General features: G+C 56.5%; 1 protein-coding gene across 2 annotated transcripts in view; it reads left to right on the top strand.

Moving 5' to 3' along the window:
- KIF13B (kinesin family member 13B) overlaps positions 1–8,358 on the top strand; it is a 202,503-nt gene extending 194,145 nt beyond the window's left edge. For both annotated transcript variants that reach the window (XM_043487165.1, XM_043487164.1), the window contains 2 exons: positions 493–1,339; positions 3,608–8,358. In XM_043487165.1, coding sequence (XP_043343100.1) covers positions 493–1,339; positions 3,608–3,894 — 1,134 coding nt within the window. In that variant the 3' untranslated portion in view covers positions 3,895–8,358. The remainder of the gene's footprint in view (positions 1–492; positions 1,340–3,607) is intronic.
- The last annotated feature ends 9,207 nt before the right edge of the window (positions 8,359–17,565 follow it).

Genomic DNA, 17,565 nt, shown 5'->3' with positions numbered 1-17,565 from the left:
AGAGTACTGGAGTGGGGTGCCATTGCCTTCTCCGGCCCCTCCCTTGGGGGTTTTCCAAAAGTCACCCCCCTTAACATAAACTCAGATGTGGTTGTAAGGGACTTGTTATGAGTATCAGGAAACCTTTATTGTTTCTAGCATTTGGGAAATACCAAAAAACAAGACATTTAAGACCAAATGTGTAATTCTTAACTAGAAACCATACCGTCACAGGCAGCTACAGGAGCTGTGCTTATGGAAGGGGGCGGCAATGAGGGGCACTCTGGGCTGCCTTGCTCAGCCCGGGTCAGGGCAGGGAGGGGCAGCAGTGGCTTGGAGCCTGTTGCCTCTGTTGTCCGTGCTCAGAGGTGGCACGGAGAGCTGATGTGGGAGCCTTCCGCCCTGTTGCACGGCCCCTGTAGTCGCCATCAGAGCTGTCTGTCTCCACCGACAGCAGGATTGGCCTCGCGGCTTTGTGGAGGAATGCCTGACTCTGAACTCTCCCCTTTCCAGGCTCAGCGGGAGAACGGGGGGCTGCGCGTGGCCCCCAGCATGCCTGTGGCCCCGCCGGCCACCCCTGCGCCCAGGACCTGTGATGGGTCCCCGAGAGTGACACCCACCTCCCCAGCCCCCGAGGGTGGGGAGGGGCCCCCCAGCCCCCTGAGCGAAGCGTCCAGCGGCTACTTCTCACACAGCGTCTCCACCGCCACCCTGTCGGATGCCTGTGGCCCGGGTCTGGATGCCATGGCCTCGACCCCTCCGGGCCCCGGCCTGGCCACCCTCGAGCCCCCGGCCACCTCGGTGGAGGGAAAGGCACCGGGCAATGGTGCAGCCCTGGCCCCAGTCGGGGCGTCTGCAGAGAAGCAGAACCAGGCAGCGGGCCCCCCACCACCCAACCAGGCAAGCAGGAGCTACCCTGCCGCCCCCCAGAAGCCAGAGAACACCCAGCCCCAGGTGAAACCAGTCGCCGGCCCAGAGTCCGACGTCTCCAGGCCACCGCCGCCTTCAGACCCCCGGTTGCAGTTGCCCGCTCCTTCCTCTCCATTCAGGATCCAGAAGGTGCGGACCTCGGAGCTGAAGTCGTTCACGCGCATGCTTGGCGGGGACCCCGGCAGCCCCTCGGGGACCACGGAGGACCCACTGGCCTCAGGGGACCTGGGGGACGGTGGCGCTGGGGCTCAGGCCCTGGGAAAGCTGGAAGTCTCCTCGGATTCTGAAGAAGCCAGTGAGGTCCCAGAGTGGCTCAAGGAGGGGGAGTATGTGACGGTGGGCACCAACAAGACGGGCATCGTGAGATACGTGGGACCCACCGACTTTCAGGAGGGCACCTGGGTTGGAGTGGAGCTGGACTTACCTTCAGGTGAGTGATGCTAGTTTGGGACAGGCTCCTGCCCCCATGCCCACTGCAGTCTGGCAGAAAAGTGTGGGCACTGCCAAGCACCTGCTGTGTGCCCTTGGGCACATCGCTGCCTTCTCTGAGCCCTGGAGTTACCACTTCTCAAAATCAGGAATTTTCTCTAGATAAGACTCTCCTAAGTGTTTTAAGAGTCAGATTCTCTCTCTCTCTTTTTAACTTGCAGAGATTTGTCAGAACTTTAAAGACATTCATTGAAAGCTACTAAATATTCGATAATGAATTTAAATCCTGGATTTTAGTTTTTAGTCACAGAAAGGGCTGCATTTGAACTGTCACAGCATCTCTGTCTGCTCTGCTAGCTCAGGTTACAAACTGTGATGCCGATCTGGAGGTTCAGATGCCTCAGGTGTTCCCCAGACACCCCCAGGCTCCTGGGCCCCCAGCAGGAGGATGGGAGGAGAGGTGAGTCTCCTGTATAGAACGGCCCACCTTCAAGCCAAGACATCATCATTTGCAGAAAAACTGAGGGCAGGGCTTAAGCAATTGTTTTCCTGTTGTTTTTTTTAAAATTGAGATACAGTTGATTTACAATATTAGTTTCCAGGTTACAAACCGGTGATACAAAATTTTTATAGATTATACTCCATTTAAAGTTATTCTGAAACACTGGCTGTGTTGCGGGTGCCATGTAATGTATGCTTATAGCCTGTTGTATACACAGTAGTTTGTGCCTCCTAAATCCCCTGTCTCTGTCCTGCCGCTCCCACTTCCCTTTCTCCAGCTGGTAAATCAGTTTGTTCTCTGTGTCTGCGAGGCTGCTTCTGTTTTGTTATAGTCCTTTGTTTTATTTTTTCAGTTCCACATGCAAGAGAGAACATACAGTATTTGTCTGTCTGACTTATTTCACTTAGCATAATGCCCTCTAGGTCTAGCTACATTGTATATAGCAAATGGACAGCAGGTTTTTTTGTTTTTTGGAAATAGTTTTATTGTGATGCAGTTCACATAACAAAAAATCCAGAAGTTTAAAGGGTAGAGTTCAGCAGTTCTTACTATATTTCCAGAGTTGTGCAACCTGATTTTACAATGGGTTTATCACCCCCAAAAGAAGCCATAGGTCAATTAGTGAGATACTGCCCTCCCCAAGCCCCAGGTAAACCATTAATCTATACTGTTTGTCAAAATTGATATGAAAGGTCCTAATCTGGACTTTCATATAAATGGAGTCATAAAGACCCGAGCTTCTGTGGCTGGCTTCTTTCACTTCTCCAGTTCCCCGGGCCCAGCCAGTCGCGCCTGCCCGCTCTTCGTTCCTTTTTATGGCCCGTGCTGTCCCGTCATAAGGCCACCCGTGGTGTTCATCCACTTGTCGGTTGATGCACATTTGGGTTGCTTCCACTTTTTGGCCGTTGCGAGTGAAGCAGCGGGGAATCCTCATCTAAGTTTCGTGTGGACGTCCTTTCTCTTGAGGAGCTGCAGGCGGCTCTCTGCGGCCCACACGCTGAGCCCGCCGGCCTGACTGCCTTTCTCCCTCCTCCCCTGTGTCCCGGGGCGGGGCGGCCGCTCCCTGAGCGGAAGCTTGGGGGACACGTAGGGGTCAGGGACCCACTCCTCATCCCCCCGCCCCGTGCTGCCCTTCACCTTAAAGCACTTTCTATTTGCTTTTATGAAGGAAACATCTCCCCACCTTGACACACCAGGCTGACAGCTCACTAGCTGTTGCTGTTGAGTTTCTCAGTTGTGTCCTGCTGTTCGCGACCCCATGGACCATAGCCTGTCAGGCTCCTCTGTCCGTGGGATTCTCCAGGCAAGAATACTGGAGTGGGTTGCCGTTTCCTCCTCCAAGGGATCTTCCTGACCCAAAGGCTCAAACCCGAGTCTCCTGCTTGGCAGGTGGATTCTTTACCACTGAGCCACCAGGGAAGCCCATCTCTCTAGCTTCAGTCTGGTGATTTGCCAGTTCCCATCTGATAGATTTAGAAAAAATAATCATTCTACCTTATGACCTCCTTGCTTGGTTTGCATTTTGACTGTCCAGACTGAAAATGGTCAGTGCCGAAGGAGAACAGGGGGCTCTGCTCTGGCACAGGGCATCAGAAGCGACCAGGCCTTGACCGAGTCTGAGGCCACAGGGATCTGTCCTCAGTGACCACTGGTGCTGCCGGGGAGGTGCTGCGCGGGCCCCACGCCTTCAACGGGGCGCGGCTGCTCGGGCGCACGGGGGTCCCCTGGGGCTGGGAGCCACCTCCACACCTTCCTCTCTTTCCGCAGGTAAGAATGACGGCTCCATCGGCGGGAAGCAGTACTTCAAGTGCAACCCGGGCTACGGCTTGCTGGTGAGGCCGGACCGCGTGCGCAGGGCAGCGGGCGCGGGGCGGAGGCGCAGCGCGGGGCTCCGTCTGCAGGGCGCCCCCGAGCCCCGCAGGAGTGGCTTGCTCTCCGGCTCCGCCAGCAACCTGGCCTCGCTGACGGCGGCGCTGGCCAAGACCGAGGGCACGGCGCTGCGGGCTGAGCGTGGCCATAGGAACCCCGAGAACCGCAAGTCCTGGGCCAGCTGAGCGGCAGGGCAGTTGCCTCCCGTCCTTCCGGGGTGATGGACAGAGGGCTCCGGGCCCCTCCGAGCCTTTGCGGGGACAGTCCTTGGGGGGCCCTCCAGCCCCTCTCCCCTGGACACAGGCCAGGAATGCTTTTTGCACGGTGACGTGCGGCTGGTGACCCCCCCGCCCCTCCCTCCCCTCGTTTCACCCTCTCCCCAGGGGGTGAGGGCGCGTCTCAGCTGGACCTCAGGTGGAAGGTTCCAGGAGCCCGGAGTGAGGTCCCCACTGTCCCTAGGCCTGGGGCTGCCCACTCACGGCCGCTGTTGCTCTTTGTTCTATCTGGTGACCCCGTTAACCTCTTAATTTAAAACATAATTGTTAACTAGTGCCTTGTCACTACCATGGAGGCGGCCCCCAGCGCCTCAAGTCCTGGCTTGCACCCCAGTTACCCCCAACACCCCCCAAGTGCCAGCTCCTCTAAGTGCCTGGGCCCCGGGCCTGCCCCCTCTTTCCCGCTTTCTTTCCACAGGGTTTCTTAGAGGTTCCTTTGTGGGTGTTTCAGCGCTTTTATACCTGGAAAGTTTTCTCTCTTTGCCATTTATTCCCTTAACAGAGTTCCTGGATTATATTTATTTATATTTATTTTTTTCAAAGTCTAAAATTGTTCGCGAGCCACAATCGTCCACTCAGCACCGGTACCCAGGGCCCACCTTGCACATAGCCGGCCTCCGTGACCGCTGCAGAACGGCCAGCCTGCTGCCTCGGATGGGGCTCCTGGAGGGCCCAGAGGACACTCAGCTCCTCCCTGTGTCTTAAACACAGATGCACAAGTGGCCTTACTCTCAGCTGACAGCAAAAACGGGAGGAGGTGGTGGTTGTGCTTCTGTGTTCAGAGGCGTCACAGCCTTCCTTGGTGCAGTTTGGGGCCTGGGAGGGTCCTTAGACCAGTTGAGCTTCATGGCAGTTCTGTGACCTGATGCCCACTCAGCCCAGGGCTGCAGCCTGGCAGGGTTCACCCCTGGGGGCCTCTAGGAGCCATGGGCCAGACAGCCCTGGCCCTGAGCCCTTTTTCCATCAGTGCTTCTCGAATTACCAAGGTGGTGGTCCAGTGACCTGGTGACGAACATTCGGCTGCCTTCCCTGCCTGTCATTGCGGGAGCCACTGGGCCTGTGCTGTGAGCAAGATTTGGGGACACCCTGCAGTCGGGGGTGGAAGCTCGGAGCTGGAGTTTGCACACAGCATTCTAGCCTGCCTCTTCAGTTCTCATGTTTAGACTCTTAAAAATGATAGCCAGAAAGCTTGAAAAAAAAAGAACAACAAAACTCGGTTCTCTAGCAACATGAAGCCCCTCACTTGAAGGCGGCCTTGGTTCCCTGCCCCTGGGAGGGGCCACAGGAAGGAGCTCGGATGAAGTGGCCTCCACGACCCGGCGTGCTAACGCCAAGGCACCCTCCTGTCACCTCCGGGACTGTGGGACAGGGTGGAGCCACGTGCAGGCTCTGCCGGCATGGGCTCGCCCGCCCAGAACAAGATCTCATCACCCCAAGCCTCCCTGGCCTGATTTAGAAGCGGGGACAGGCCCGGGAGTCTAAGCTTGCACCCCTTCGTCTCAACAAATACTCCTAGCTTGGGAGCTTGGAAGGGTTCTCACAGTGAATAGGCTGAAACCAAGGAGAGTTACTGGTTTTTCCAGAGTGTGGAAGCCCCGGCCTCTGATTCCCCATCCGGGCTCTGTGTCCCTGAGAAGTGGCTTCCAGCCCACCTGGACCTCCGCCCACCCAGGGCACAGCTGCCCAGCACAGAGTCTGCAGGTTTTAGTGACCTGGCCCGGTATGCCCTCGCTCCATCTGCTGCCCCAGCAGACAGCTGGCCAGGGGTTCCGGGGAGGGGTGGGGGACTCCCCATGACAGCTGCCCTGACCGGTAGAAGGCATCTTTCTCATTCCCCCGGTGCAGCTCCAAGGCTGGTCGTTTGCCCTCCACCACAAGAAGCCTGTCTCCTTCCTTCGGGGCCAGGACTGGCGGAGCCCCAGGTCTGCAGGGGGCTGGGGGTCCCGTCTGTGGGGCCACCCCCAGCACCCCCCTCCTGTCCTCCACGGGTCTGCTGGGGGAGCCCCTGCCAGGCAGGGCGTGTGCCTGAACTAAGTGCTCTCACCTCTGTGTCAGCTTTTCTACGCAGCCCCCTTCCCAGCATAGACGTTCTCCTTCAGACCTGTTTCCAGGGTGAGACCCTGCTCCCTGGACACCCTGCTGTCCCTGGGGGGGGGGGGGCCTTGCTCCCAGAGCCCCCATGACCTGCCTGAGGGCATAAAATCGTGCACCCCACACTTGGAGAGACAATGTGGGGAAGCAGAAAGTGGTCGGGGTGTTTGTGATCCTCATGGACGGAGCCCAGTACTTGCTGGGGCCCGTCTGCCCCGTGACGGGCGTCTCAACCTCGCAGAACTGGCCTGGGGTGGTCAGCTGGGTCACGAGGGGCCACGTTCATTTTGTTGCTGGTTGAGCTAAAGTGGATGAGACAACAGTAGGGTCGCACAAGGTTTTTGGCTGGAGCTTGTGGAGGCTGAGAGGAGCCTTGGGTGATACGGGCTGGCTCCTTCCAACCTTGAGGGAGGCCAGGAGGAGCCTTAGGTGATGTGGGTCAGCTCCTTCCAACCCTGTTGTCCCAGGAGGCCTCAGGACCCCCTTCTCCTCCCAGCCTTGCCCCCCTTTCTCCTGGGGCCTGTCTTTCAAACGTCCCCAATTCCCTCTGCCTGAGCGTCTCCCACCGGCCCTGCCCTGCGCTCACCGGGGCCTGGCGTCCCTACGCAGTGAGGCGGCATCTCCTTAGAGCCCTTGGCCTCGTGCTGTTGAGACTGGGGGGCAGCGGCCAGGCCCCTGTGTGCAGAGGTGGTCCTTCCTCCCGGGAGGGAAACTCTGTTGCTGCTCTTGAGTCTGTAGCCCATGGCTCGCCTGGGATTTTCTTAGAATGAAGCGAGTTTGGGCCCATGCTTGTGGTGTTAGGAAGGCCACGTCACTGTTCATCCTGGTGAGCTGTCCCCGGGGCCAGGAGGTCAACACGCAGGCCTCCCCAGGCACCCTCACCCGTCAGCGCTACTGGCAGGGCAGGGGCTGGCCTGGCTCTCCTGACCCCGCTCTGGCCCCTGGGTGGCCTGGGACCCTGAGTGCAGTGAGGGAGCTACACACAGCGGGGCGTGGAGGCCTTGCTGGGTCCTCACAGGGTGTGGGGGGGCAGCCATCGTCCCCCCCTTCTCCCACACCACACCCCACTTTGTTTCACGACCTCACATCGCTTGGGTCAGTGTGTGGATGGATGGAGCAGAGTCCTGGGACGCCCTGGCCTCTCGCGCGCTGTCGCCCGCCTCCTGGGGGCTTGGGGACTGTCCTCTTCCAGGCGGGGCAGGCAGCTCGCCCTGCCCCGGGCTGTCACGCCTGTTCCCGCTGCTTGCTGCACACTGATGTCGGCTCGTGAGTTGAAGAGCTGCAGTCCCTAGGCCAGGAGCCAGGCGGTTCTCCGCCTGAAGTTTTGGGGGTAGGGTGTGGCTGGAGAGTGGGCGGGAGTGGGGGGCTCCCCCTTCCCTCTGTCTTCTGTCATTGACTTGCTGACAGACAGACCTCATTTTAAACATCAGCCAATCAGGCTCTGGGACTTGGTAAGACAGCAGGAGTGGTGGGGGGCCGTGTGACCCGGGCGCTGCAGGCTGCCGGAGGACAGGTCAGGGCTCTGCTCCGAGATGGTCGCCCAGCCCAGACCCCAGGGGACTGTGCGGGGAGGCAGTGGGGGTGGCTGGCCGAGATGCCCAGAGGGAGCGGGAGGGTGAGGACACCCAGCGGTGGGGCTGCGTCGGGTTGGCCAGGCTGGCAAGAAGGGCCCTGCGTGCTCAGTGAGCTGTGAACGGCCCCTGAGGAGTCGGAAAGGCTCAGGCATTCAGCGCACCCCCTTCCCCCGCCCCCACCCCCTTCCTTACCCTCCCCCTCCTCTTGGATGAAGCTCCCTTGTCTGTGAGACCCACGGGGAGGTTTGCTGGGCTGAGATGAGCCGCCCTGGCCGCGGCCTGCCTGCTCACACCTCTCCAGCTCCCCGGGTCGCCGCTCCGTCCGTCCGTCCGTCACTCCTCACCTCCAGGACAGGTTGTGCAGCCTGAGACCCCAACTCCCTTGTCCCTGCGTGCACCCTTCTCGGGGGAACCCCTCGTGCCTTCTGCGTGCTGCTCATTAATCGTGTTGGGGGCGTCTTGGAGCCTCTGTTTGTGTGGAGTTCTGTAAATATGATGGGTTCACACAAGGAACTGATTTTGATTGGGGGATTGTTGATTCCTACACGTGAAATGGGAGTTAAGAAAAACCCAAAGACTCTGTAATGACCTGTAAAGACTTAATGATTTGTATTGTATAGTGAACTAAACGTCTGTAATTTTGTACCTTATACGCCTTCCCTCCATGTGACCAACAGCCTTTAAATAAAACCAGATGATCTCTTGCCTACGTCTGTGGTCTTCCTGTTGCTTCCCCCTCTCCCCACCAAGGCAGGGAGGGGTGTTTGGGCTCATTCCAGACTGTCCCCCAGAGGCCGGGGTGGCCTGGTTCTGAGTGATGGGGCAGGGCTTTTCAGCACAGAGACTGGAGGAGGGGAGGCTCAGGGCAGTAGCAGGTCCCCTGAGCGCACACCCCCTGGCCCGGCGGTCTTTTGTCACGTCTGTGGTTTTGTGGCCAGTCGGTCGAGATATCTTTCAGGAGCCAAGGACCAAGAAGAGAAACTTCCTGATGACCTTAGACTTGGAGCTTCTGGGCTAACTCGGCGGAAGGCCACTTTTCTGGAGCAGGCATGTCCTGGCTCTGGGCCTCGGCCTTCGTGTCCCCCTGGATCTGCGTGCTGTGCCCCACGTCAGACGCCGCAGTCAGGGAGCAGGGCTTCCTTGCACAGCTACACAGGTGAGCGGACCTTCAAAGCCTCCGCAGAAAGGGGATGGGGGAGGAAGATTAAGGCTGTGGGCGCCAGCAGGTCCCATCTCCACTGGTCTTGGAAACTGATGGCAAATGTTTGGGTCCTGCCTGCCTCAGGCCAGCATCCTCAGGGCGTGGCACCCAGCGAGAACCCGAACAGCACTGGGGACAGGAGCAGGCCTTCTGCGGTGGCCCCAGGGTCCCGCCCTCCCCGCGAGGACGTGGTCAGCCCAGCACGCTGGTGGCCCCACACTGGTGAGTCACTCTGCCAGCGCCTCGCCTGAGATAAAATGTACTTGCAAACGTGAGGACCACAGCCGCCGGGAGGGCTGATGGGGAGGTGGCCGGCAGTCAGAGCACGTCCTGGCGGGACTTGTTTATATTCATAAGTGCCCAGGACTTGGTCTCAGAGATAAGCGCTGCCAAATAATGACAGAAATTTGGCAGCCAGGAGCTGTCCTGCTCCGAGGCAAGCGTCTCAGATGGATCTAGCTCCTAGGATAAATCTCGTTTTTTGAGCGGCTACTTACTCTCTTGCAACTCAATGAGATCTCCTCCGCATGAGGCTGTGGGGCTTTTAGTCGCTCAGACCCTGAGATGGGTGCCAGTGGGGATGTCACACTGTGTCCGTTCGCTCACTCGCTGGATCACTCGGGACACCTGCGCGCCGTCCTGCACTGGGCCTGTGTTGCTGGATGACCCCGGGGTCATGGAGCTAGAGCGTGGTGCCCACTAGCTGGGGGCCCTGGAGCTCTGGGGGGCGGAGGAGGGTCCTTTGGAGGACTCTAGATGAGGCGCAGGGATGGGATGCTGTGGGCACAGCCAGAAGGAGCAGTTCTGGCCCAAATAGGGGGAGCATGGGGTGGCGACGGCCCTGGGCATCCCCCTCCTCCGAAAACCTGCTCGTTTCTATTGGCAACCTAAAGCTTGAAGACAGCTTAAAGCTTTGCACAGTCTTTTTCTCATCATGTGTGAGAAAACAAACCACGTCTTCCTTTTCTCTTGAGAAGGGGTTGGTAAACCTGTCAGGTGAGATGGGAGCTTGGGCACCTGGTCCTTCGGTCTTGCTTAAGAATTTGCTCCCAACCATCAGATGCCTTAAAGAAACACAAATAACAAAGCTTCAGCTTTCTCTCACGTTGTTATTGACTGCTGAAGGTGAAGCCCTAGGGAAGAGGGTTTCTGTAGGAAAGTGAGGTGCTGAGGGTGCGGCTCGCAAAGCAAGGGCTGTGGTCCTCGTGGAAGAGCAGCTGCCGGCATCCTCGTGACTTCAGGACATGGGGCGTGGTGCCTGTGGTGAGGGGGACCACGGAGGGGAACCTACGGGAAAGCGTGGCTTCTCCTGGGGAATTCAGGCAGACGCGAAGGGAGTGCAGGCTGGAGGCAGCAGGGGCCAGATTCCCAGCAGACATTCCTTCAACCAGGAGATGCTTGATCATCCCCTGGACCCCTTTCCCAGTGATCTCCTAGGGTCTCTGGGACACTAGACTGTTCTTAAAGCACGAAGGGACGAGTGTTCAAGACAGAAGGGTTGGGCACTTCCCGAATGACTGTTCTTACTCAAAGAAATCCCGGCCAGCCTTTATTCAGTTATACATTTTATTCTCTAATAGGTACAATACTAAAATAAACACAAATTAAAAAAAAGTTTTATTAAAACAAAACTGTACAAAAAAGCAGTATACTACATTTTAATTACAGAACAGTCTACTGTCCAAAAGGCACTAATCCAGAATAGGAGATACAAGGATACAGGACTCGTTGGAACTATTTTAATCAATACAAGAGAGCGCTTGTTTCTCGAACCTTGTACATCCAGAAACAAGGGCTGTTTGCTACAGTCATCACACATTGTTATAAATATGAGTCCCACAGGCGAAGGTGCAGTATCGCTCTCCCTAGAGAAGGTTCACGTCGGGGTTGGGGGTGGGGGCGCTGGCTGGTGGGAGCACGCTGAGAAGTGGGCGGGAGCAGGGGGCAGGCCCAGGCCTTCTGTCGGGGGAAGGCCGGCTGCCCGGGGCACGCAGAGCCAGTCTGATGCTCATTTCTGGCCACTGCCGGCAGCCGCGCTACTGCCTCTTGTGTGTTAGCACCGGGAAGGTGGGTTCTGAGACCCTCCAGGGAGCTGGGGCTGGAGGCCTGGGGGATGAAGCGCCAGCAGCTCGGCAGAGGGGGAGGCATTTTGTAACCTGATCTGAAAAAGGCAGCAACTAGGTGGGAGAGGGGCCAGAGCCCAGGAGTCAGGCTGGCTTTCTGGCCGACCTTCTGGCCCTCGTGCGCGCCCCCACCACACAGTGGGGAGTCTGCCTTAAAGCTGACAGTCTTGTTTTGGAAGCTGATTTCTGGAAAGGGGAGTTCTGGTTCCCTCAGTCCCACCTCAGGGCCTCGAGTGGCACCCGGGCAACCTGGGCCACTGCCCCATGTCTGGTGCCCAGGACGGCTCTCTCCACCCCAGGTCTCATTCTCTAGAGGACGCTGGCCCTAAGGAAGAGAGATACTGCAGATTTCCAAACAGTGTCATACACGTGAGACAAAGACAGGCATCTGATGTTAACAAAAATAAGTAACAAAGAAACAGGATTAAACCGAATCTCTTCTCACAGCATCCTATACTACATCCTCCTTCTGCTTAGCAGAAAATTGTACGTACACAAAAATACAAATACACAATTTTGTAGAACAGTCTGATTTTAATATATTTATATATATTTATATTTATACGAGTGGCAGGTTAGTTCATTATATAGAGCTTTTTGCACTTTTGGCTCATATGCAACAAGGCTTATAAATTCAGCTTTAGCTTTCATTCAGGTTTTATAGCTTTTGAACAATTGTTTTCACATTTAAAGCAGCATCCAATTTGCACTAGGAGTTTGTGGTGACAGAGGAAGAGATGGGGTCAGGAGGGTAACTGACGAGGGCGGGCCGGGGCCAGGGCAGATCTACATTCCAGTGTGTGTGGCGACGTTGGAAGGACTGCTATGGGGCAGAGCTGACCATGACGACCCCTTGAGGTAGACTGAACAGCTTACAGCAGACGCAAGACACGGGTGCGACCCCCTCAGGGACTCACGGTGCACGAGACGGGGACGGACCCGGAGACGCCAGGGGGGGACACAGAGACCAAGACGTGACGGGGGGCAGAGGGCTGGTGAGCCCCGCAACACGCCGCCCCCGCCGGGCAGGGCCCCCGCCCAGGCAGGGCCCTGCGGCCTGTCAGGTACTCGACTATTTGGTGGATGCTAAATACTTTCGGGCAGTCCCGAGGCATCTGATCAAATGACCATCGTCAACTCACTTTCCACTTTAGAATTCACTGCACCAGCTAGCTCCCATCCCCGTGACGAATGCCCAGGAAGAGGGAGCAAACCATCACCCAGTGCCCGGCGACCCGGAGCCCACATCCAGGTGAGCTGAGAGAAACCAGCCTCTCCCCCAGCTTCAGCCTCACCACAACTACCACCCAGGGAGCCGACCGGCACTGGTGGAACCTGGACCTGGCCCCTGGAGAGCCGGGGTCCGTGTGTGGCCGCCCCGTGGCAGACTCGCCCACCCACTGCCTCCGTCAAAACCCCCTGTGCCACCTGCTCACAGTTCCTCCGGCAAATGCCACATGTGTTAAATGGGGAGGCCCAGCGTGTGGGTCATTCCACTGTCTGAACAAAAAGGCTGGATTATTCATGAAAATAAAGTGCCTGGGTATGGACTGTCCCATTCTGCAAAACCTTGGAATGCACCAGCCTCCACCTGAGCACTTGCTCAGTGCCTTGACGTCAACAGCGCGGTCACAGGAGAACCCTCGTACACCTGCCACGTGGCCAAGGCCCTGAATCCAAGTACTTTGAGAGAGAAGCAAATGAATACTCTCACACTCATCTTCAAAGGCGCACTTCTGATCTCGTTCCCCCTACTGATGGCAGCTTTCCTCGGCCCCTGTGGGCAGACACCTCGATCCCACACACGGAAGAACAGGGTGAGCCGGGCAGCCAGGGTTCCAGTGACTGGCGTGTGAGTCATCCTGGTCTCAACTCTATCTGATTCGTGGCCCTCCCGGGTCTGGGTGCACCTTCGGCAGCTGCCCCGCTCCCACCTTCCTCACTCGCTAGCTAAGCAGGCGCCTTCACAGTCTCTGCGGCCGTGACCCAACAGCACACACGCCCTGGCAGCGCGGCGCAGGCAGGAGTGACACAGCCAGCCTCGATACCTCACCCCGCGCTCACCTTTGGAGCCGTCCTGCCTGTGGGGCCCGGGGACCCAGGCAGGGGGCAGGCGCCACGGGCGCCCCGGGGGCCAAGTGCAGGGTCGGGGAGGGAGGAGCAGGGCACAGGCCGACCCTCTGGCGGGTCCCAGAGGTCTGTACCTTGTGCAGGCACTTAAAAAACAAAGAGAAACTGATCCTCGGAAGGTACTGCGTACCCAGAGTGACCATGGCCATGGGAGGGAGGGGAGCCCAGGGGGTCAGAGAAGGCTGTGGGCTCTTCCAGGGAGGCGGCAAGGATGTTCCTGGCATCTTCTGGTGGGGACAGCGGGTGAACCCAGGGTGGGCAGAACACATGCAGGGGCAGGCAGAGGGCCAGAGGGCTAGGGGGAGGCGTGGGCTGCACGGACTTGCCTTCTATGATCAGCATGAGAGTAACTATTAGGAAGAGGAGAGACCCTTCTGAGAGGAGCGTCCAAGGAGAACCGGCGCGCCATCGAGAGCAGCCTCGCCAGAGCACTCCCCCGCCCTGCCCCCAGTAACTTTGGTTTTGTGGCGCCCGTTTTTAGAGATGCATGATTAAGGGGTGCGCTAACAATACTGAGGTGTGTTTCTCAAGGCAAATGACGACTCACTCCTGCTCCTGACAGCAGCCCACGCCCGAGTCTCTCACCTCCCTTCAGTCCATCGCTAACAGGTACTGCCCGCCTCCCACAGATCTGGCATTAAAAACTAGAGACTTCAGGGTAACACCACCAAGACGGGCTGCTGTTTACATTAACATAGCACTAATGTTCTATTTCCAGTTTAATTGCTTCAATGAATGATGGATTGGAAAAATCACCCTCACCACTTTTTGCAGGGCTCACGGTTCCAGTAAAGCAGGAGGTGTCCATGCTCCACGGAAGCCAGACTGATATCAGACCCGACCTGGAAGCGCTGGGATGTTAGAAAGGAACCCGCGTGCTGTGACCAGCTCGGCATGCACCCCGACTGGTGAGTCACACTGCCTTCCTCGGGGAGAGTCCATGTCTCCCTTTTCACATTTCACTGCCCCCAACCACCGCCCCCCAGCCCCCGAGATGTCAAGTCAGGACCAGCACCTTCTTCCCTTCACTCTAAGGGTGGGTTTATTTGGTGGGGAGTCACGAGCCAGCTAGTGAAACAGGTGCCAATCACAGGGGCCACCGAGCCCTGTTGTCAACCTGGAGACCCTCTCTCAGGGCCACTCCCAGTGAGGCGTTGCTCCTGGCGAGGTTTCTACTCTTGAGGGCTTCAATAATGCATGAAAGTGCTAGTTACTCAGTCATGTCCGACTCTGTGCAACCCCATGGACTGTGCCCACCAGGCTCCTCTGTCCATGGGATTCTCCAAGCACGAATACTGAAGTGGGTTGCCATTTCCTTCTCCAGGGGATCTTCCCAACCCAGGGATCGAACCTGCATCTCTCACGTCTCCTGAGGATGTGACTTAGTGGTTGGAAGAGAGAGAAGTGACAGAGCTGGCCCCTGGAGAACCATCCACTTTGGGAAGTAAACAGCTGGAGCAGAGGGGAAGAATGGACATGAATTTTAGTCAAGCTGAAGTCCTCAGGTCACCTTGGAGCCCGTGTCCCTGACAACGGTCATTGAGGGGACACACCGACATCCAGGCAGCTGGCCCCTGGGCTGAACCATGGTTATCAGAAAGCTCTGGTTGCCGGACAGCCCACGGCGGAGCAGACACTGACCCAGCCCCACTACCTCTTGTGACCTGATGGAGGGCGTGGTGGAGTGAGTTGGAATGGCTTAGCGAAACTTCCAAACACAGGCACTGAAAAGATGCTCAGAATAGAGAGAGAACAGGAAGAGTGACCTTTGATACTCTCTGCGTCCACGAAACGCAGCTACAGCCGAGTGCTGGGACATTCAGGTTCCCCACCCCCCGGAACTCAGAGACAGACAGAGCCAAGACCTTCCTTCCCAGGAAAGGGCAAAACCTTCACATTTGCCGTCTAGGGGTGGAGATGGGACAGCGGACTGGAAATGAGGGCTCACGTCACAGGTGCCAAGTGTCACTGTGTGCCCGTCACCACAGGTAGCAGAGGAGCGGTGCCAAGGAGAACCAAGGACAAGGGGTGACCTGGTGTCTAGATCATCACGGTGACACTGGCCCCGTGTCAGCAAAGAAATGATGGCAACAGCGGGGACCAGCCAGCACTGCCTATGAGCGAGGAGCAGATGGAGTGCAGAGAATTCACTCAACAAGGCCAGGTGGACATCCTGCTACCTTCCTACTAAGATCAAAGCAGCACCTGGAGATTCTACCTGAGTCCATGCAAGGGGGGGTCCTGCTTCAAGAATAAACAAGACAGTGAACACACTCAGCACAGCGCCAGGCACATGGGACAGGACAGGCTAGCGCGTGTTGGCAGCTCCTATGCACTTCAGACGCTTGGGCGGTCTGAGTTTGTGCCAATTTAGGATGGCGGCATTGTACTCTGGTTACTTCTGGCACTTTATTCCCAAAAAGTACATAGTCAGGGATAAGCACTATCTATGTTTTCACTCATTTTGGTAAGTTGGCTTTACTTTTTTTAGTGGGGGCTGTGGTGGTGAAGGGTTTCCTGAATCACCAGAGAGGCTTCTGGAAGCATCTGGGGAGGGAAATATCTCACCAGCTCCAGTTCTTTTTAAGTAGCACTATCCTTTAAGCAGCACATCTAAGACTTTGATCCCTAAAATAGTAAGATTGTGTTTGAAGGTTTTAACTGTGGTGATAGTTCTATTTTCTTTGAATGTAAGCAAATAATCAGAATGTTCTGCTCGCTGGCTGAATGCATGGCTCACAAATCACAGACTCAGCTGGTCAGTTTTCTGAATCGCTAATCTTAAGACGGATTCTCGATTCTAATGGAGACACTTATCTTTCAGCAGTTGGGAAAACAAGATGTGCTACTCTGGTCTTCATAAACCCGCAACCAATCCAACCGTCAGAAGATGGAGGGGACCCCCAGAGTCACCATGACCGAGCATGGACGGCGGAAGCAGGGTAAGCTGCTTCTGATCTTGCAGGAGACGTGGCACTGAGGAAGAACCTCTTATGGCATATCTTCCCTGACCCCTGTACACTGGGCTGGGAGTATTTTGAGGGGGGAGAAAAGAACCCCAAGGCAGCAACTATCCTGATTGTGTGGGGGAGGATGGTTATGAAGCAGCAGCCTGCCTCAGCACTTTCATGGAACTGATGTTTAGTGTTTGGTGTAGGAGTCCCTCTGATATGTGGAGGGGGCAAGGCTGCTGCACAAAGGTCAGCAGCAAAGTGTGAACAAAAACAAGAGCTGTATTTTCTCTAGGGTGGCTGCTGCCCCGCCCTGGAGTGTCCAGGCCTGGAGAAGAAAGGGCTTAGGGGCCAGGCTCATCAGTGCGGTCACGAGCCTCAGGGGAAGCGGCTTGTGAGGGGCTGCTGGCACTCTGCTGGTGCTGGTATTCACGTAGACTCACTCTGCATCGTACAACCGAATTGATGGGGAAACCAAACGAGGCCTGTTCTAGAGAGCGAGGCAGCAGGCCACGTACGGTGTCAGGAGCCCATGGTCTTCAATGGGATGAAGTGGGAGGGAGGGAACATGGAAGGGGAAGGGCCGGGGGACAACCCCACTGACGTGGCGGCACAAGGGGGAAAACTTCAAGAACCAGAGGCTGCTGACACGAGGAAGCTGGGAACCGCCAGTGACGTGAGCAGACCTAGGTGAAACTCAGGCGGGTCCTACCCTGCCAGTAACGGTGGGACCCTGCAGACAGCAGTACTCCACTTAGGCCTCGTCGTTCTTTACATTTTGGTTCATTCAACTGTGTTCATCGTGTCTGCTGCCTTAGGTTATGAAAACCTTACTTAGCTCAAGTGCAAGCTCTTGTCTGAAAAACACTTTCTGATGGTGACAGCAATGGAGACATCAAGTGACCAAGGAGAAATGGAGAATTCTACAGAGTCCATTAAGCAGGAAGCCTCAGGTGAGGCCAATGCGGTAGCTGAGCTGGTCAGCATATGGGACAGAGTGACCTGGAGGCTCTGCAGTGGCGGACTCTGTTTGGCAGAAGCTCGAGTCAGAATCCCAAAGATGGATCAGGCTGAGACTGGATATAAGGGAGAGGTTTAGTGCGACTTAGAAATCAACTGGGGAGCACTAATCAAAGGCTTCCATTTGGGAGCTGAAATCACTCCAAATCCTTCCCTTTCACTTCGGCGCGGACGCAAACACTATGTCATTATTTCAGTTTACTGAGTTGCTGTTCCAAACGTTCTAGGGAGCATTAATGCTCGAAGGGAACAGGGAACGGGAGATCTGCCATCTCCAGTCACATAAAGGACAGAAATCCTTTTAATTATGACCATGCCAATCTACATCTTGCTAAAACAGCTAATTACATGTCAGGAGGACACTCAGTCATTCAGAACAATTGTCATTATATTTTTATATATTCATTCTGTTCCACCCCCCTCAATTACCATGGTTACACTTTGAAAGGATGCGGGCAAACCTTCATTTGATCACAGCACACCAATGTGAA

The sequence above is a fragment of the Cervus canadensis genome, chromosome 14 (assembly GCF_019320065.1).
Source record: "Cervus canadensis isolate Bull #8, Minnesota chromosome 14, ASM1932006v1, whole genome shotgun sequence".
NCBI lineage: Eukaryota > Metazoa > Chordata > Mammalia > Artiodactyla > Cervidae > Cervus > Cervus canadensis.
Note: the sequence above shows the minus strand (reverse complement) of the source record. Positions and strands in the feature narration are given on the sequence as shown.